The sequence below is a fragment of the Megalobrama amblycephala genome, linkage group LG16, assembly GCF_018812025.1.
Source record: "Megalobrama amblycephala isolate DHTTF-2021 linkage group LG16, ASM1881202v1, whole genome shotgun sequence".
In the NCBI taxonomy this organism is placed as follows: Eukaryota; Metazoa; Chordata; class Actinopteri; order Cypriniformes; family Xenocyprididae; genus Megalobrama; species Megalobrama amblycephala.
In genome coordinates, this window is record NC_063059.1 from 5,837,385 (window position 1) to 5,841,593 (window position 4,209).

A 4,209-nucleotide genomic window follows, 5' to 3' on the forward strand; every position below is an offset into this window, starting at 1 on the left:
AACCAACACATCATTAGTCCAGCCTCAGTCCTGGTGAGAAGTGCCTGGTATATAAAAGAATAAAAGCCCCCCTATTATTCCTTTCTATAGGAAGCTGAGGTCACTAAATGTAAAATGGTTCTCACGCCAGAAAGGCAACCTGCAAAGCTCAACCTGTAACCACAGTAAATGGAGGCCTAAATGTAGATGAGGCCAGCTATACTGCTGTAGACTGAAAGAATGCACTCAATAACCAGCCCTTATGCCAGACCAACAGTAGGGTTAATAATAATGGAACAGAACCCAACATCAGTCCATTCTCAGGCCTGCACTTAATGTGAATAAACCTCTCCATAGGGAGCTGAGCTCACCGAAAATATAACAATTCTCACCAACGGTGAGGCGACCTACAAAGCTCAACTTGTGAAAACAGAAAGCGGAGGCCTTAACATAAATGAGGCCCGCCATACTGCTGTAAACAGAAAGAAATAAACACTTACTAACAAGCCCTGCGCTGGACCAACAGAAGGGTTCTAATAATGGAGCAGTCTCATCATCGACCCAGCCTCAAGCCTGATATAAACAGTGTTTTAAGGCGCACACAGACGCATGAGTCAAGTGTGTTACCAGGTAACCATACATGGATGTGCACACTGACTGAAACGTCTGTAAACAGCCGTTCTTACCTTTGAATAGCGCTTCAAACAAAACAGTCCCTGAAAGACGAAAGAGGATGACTTGTTTCGGGTCGCACTAGTAGTGACATCATAGGCTGTTGCCGGCCTATACGATTGCTGTGATTTGATAGCGTTTCAGACACCGGTTCCCACGAAGGCGTTCCCCATTAGCATTCTAGGATGCAATGCGAGTTCCGTTTCGAAAGGGAACTGCAACATCAAAAAGAGAGAGAGAGAGAGAAATTAGTAAATGAATGGGCATCGGTATCAGCGAGTACTAGAAAAAAGTTTAAAAAATGGTATCAGTGCATCCCTAACTATCACCTATTACACATCTGATCTTATATTAATTTAACTCAATAGAATAGAGCGCACATGCACGGCTTGTTTGTGCATCAATAATAACAGACTCGCACATGCCTAATGTATGACTCCTGTATGTCACTGAAATAGCCTTTACCTTATTACAATCATCATCCATCAAAACTTTATTAGCGACTCTGTTTTTCTTTATCCAACTGAGAGATGCAGTTTGCCTATGTTCATGAAGCGGTTGGGTGTTCTGAATCGCTGTGCAGTCTGTATTTCACACAGCGTGATGAGAAACGGCTTGTTGGGCTGCTCCAAAACAAACACAGAATACGCAGAGAGGTCATTTGTTTTAATTTATTTATTTATTTAACATATTAATAATAAATTAATAAATTATGTTCATATATGTAAATTAATTTTAAGTTATCTCACAGCCCCCCTGGAGGACCACTGAGGCCCCCTGGTTGAGAACCACTGCTCTAGCATTATTTGTGGCAGATGTACCAGAGACTGTGTGAACGTAATGCTAGTGGCACTATCATTCCACTGGTGGAAGTACACACACTTAGAGTCAGAACGTTATATGACGTAACATGAAAAGGGTCTATGATGTTGTAGCCACAACAAAATTAAGAGAAAAGATCATGTCCCTTCCAGGTCACTCTAAATAAACTGCCAAAACATCTCTGTGTTACACTTTTTATTAATTACGGCACAGCAAAGAAAAATAAATGAGAAAACCACAAATGCAGAAAGACAATAAAAAGAGCCATATCAGCAGATCTCAGACCATCATGCTCGTCAAAATGGTCCTCTGTATTACAAATTAAATTAGGAATACATTAGGAAATATTGTTTTATTTTAAAAAATCAAGCATTTCATGAGAAAAAAATGACAGTGAAAGATGTTAACATTAAATGTCAACATAATAATGATTGCTCACAAAAAGTAATTAAAATAAGTGTGTTTTTGTTGTTGTTGTTGTTGTTGTTGTTGTTTGTCTGTTTGTTTAGTCCTGGGATCAGTAACTAAGAATTCAAGCATTACAATATAGACATTTGAAATTAGCTGGATTCATAAATTATTAAGCATATAAATAACATTATTTTGTATTGTAAATCATAGAAACCACTGTGAGACCTGAGCATGCAGTCTTCATATGGGTAATCTAATTCCCATTTTTACAACATAAATTCATAGACATTTTAATCATTTTGAAATACTTTCAACAGATCTGTTTCTAAACACTTTTTGAATTATATCTTTGATTTCAGCTGTGTTTAAGACATAAATGATGGGATTTAGCATTGGTGGAACAGCATATGCCAGAGATGTGCAGATGACCCTTGCATTGGGTGAGAGAGACAGCAAGAGTTGCGAAAAGTATACACAGAAAATGGGAAGAAAAAATGTTCCTACTAACAAAAGGTGTGAAACACAGGTCTTTAGGGCTTTTAAACGCCCTTCCCAAGATGTAATTTTGGTTAAAGCAAGAAAAATGCCCAGATATGACAGGACTATAATGACCAATGGTACTATAAAATATAAAGATGCAATGAGAAATGCCATAAACTTATTAAGGCTATTGTCATTACATGCCAACCTATAAATTGGTCCATGATCACAAAAATAACTTGGTATCATATTAGATTCACAGAATGAAAGTCGGGTGATAAAAGACACCATCATGGACACCACAGTACAATTAAATACATATACTGCTGTGAAAATTAAAGCCATACTAGTATTGTTCACAAGAGCATGATATCTTAATGGCAAACAAATAGCAATGAAGCGATCATATGCCAAAACAAGAAGTGTGAAACTTTGCATAGAACTGAAGAAGAACACAAAAAACATGTTTGCTAAACAAGCATTGAAGGAAATGTACTGTGAGTTAAACAGAAAAGTCCTCATCATGTTAGGAATCAGTGCATTAATTTCACCAATGTCAGCCAAGGCCAAGTTAAACACGCCAATGTACTTTGGACTGTGCAGGTTTCGGTCTAGAGCTATAATAAGAATGACTATAGAGTTCCCAATTATAGAAAAGAAATATGTGATAAATAGGAAAATATAGTAATAAGTGCTGTACGGTATACCTGAAAGTCCAATGATGAAAAAGTATTCAGGATGAACAATGAGGATACTCTGGGAAAAACTGGCATTTATAGAACTCATTGCAGCTTTGCATTTGTTGTTTTGCACAAGCTGAAAACAGAAATTTAGAGAATTATATAAATTGTCAATTCACACATTTAACAGCTATTTTCAAATGGAGGAAACTATACATGCAAATATATTTGCTGCATAAAATTTGAATCACAGACCTGTATAAATAAACATAAATCTTTTGGAGTCAGATCAAACAATGACAGTGACTGTCTGAACGCTTGTGAGCTGCTTTTAATTACACAGCTGTAAATCCAGTGCTCATCCTTATTCTGTCATGCTGCAGAGATAATTGACTGCCTGAGTTACTGAATCCAAATATATTTTTCTGATTCATCTCTTGAGAACAATGATGTAATCTTTGTATGCTGTAGTAAGTGTCCCCTCCCCCCACTGTTTGAATTGATGTTTTATAATCTGAAAACAATCTCTACAACACCTACTCTTTGTGTTCGTATTTGTGCACCATCATATTACAGTAGTTCAAAGGTGAACATAATGTTTGTCTATTATGTGTCCTGATAACTACAGTGGAAGATTATCAATTGTTTGATCAAAATCAAACAACATACTCATGATGACAGTGAAAGACTACACTATATAGAAAAGTGCTGTGTTCATGAGTGAATTGTGTTGTATACTACTACTTTGAAAAGTGATGTGTTCTTGTTACAGTTGGTGTAGCTGCAGCAGGGATGAGGCAGAATCGGACTTCTACGAAGCAGGATATTTATTAAACAAGGATCAGGACAGCAACACACATTAGTGTGTTACTGTGGGTAAAGATAGGTACGGAGGTCTCCAGGGCGGGTCTAGGAGCTTAGGCAGTCGGGCAGTCATGGCGGGTCAGGAGCCTCGGGCAGCTGTGGCGGTTCAGGGGCTGTAGGATGCCATGACGGGTCAGGAGCAAGGTTATAATCGTTAACGAAAACGAACGAAAAAACGAAAACTAGGTGGGAAAAAACATTGTCCTTAACTGAAATCAAAATAAAAACGAGGCATTACAAAAAAAAAAAAAAAAACTATAACTAACTAAAACTGTAATGCGTGTTTGGCAAAACTAACTAA

The 4,209-nt window shown here is 37.5% G+C and overlaps 1 protein-coding gene across 1 annotated transcript; it reads right to left on the reverse strand.

Moving 5' to 3' along the window:
* Positions 1–1,300: 1,300 nt before the first annotated feature.
* Positions 1,301–3,592, reverse strand: LOC125249684 (olfactory receptor 1M1-like). The gene is made up of 2 exons (XM_048162025.1): positions 3,300–3,592; positions 1,301–3,180 (listed from the first exon to the last, which is right to left on the reverse strand). The coding sequence occupies exon 2, from the start codon at positions 3,148–3,150 to the stop codon at positions 2,179–2,181; it is 972 nt and encodes a 323-aa protein (XP_048017982.1). The 5' UTR covers positions 3,151–3,180; positions 3,300–3,592; the 3' UTR covers positions 1,301–2,178.
* Positions 3,593–4,209: the final 617 nt, after the last annotated feature.

Coding starts and splice junctions, on each gene's coding strand:
- LOC125249684 (XM_048162025.1), bottom strand. CDS start 3,150: ATGAGTTCTATAAATGCCAGTTTTTCCCAGAGTATCCTCATTGTTCAT.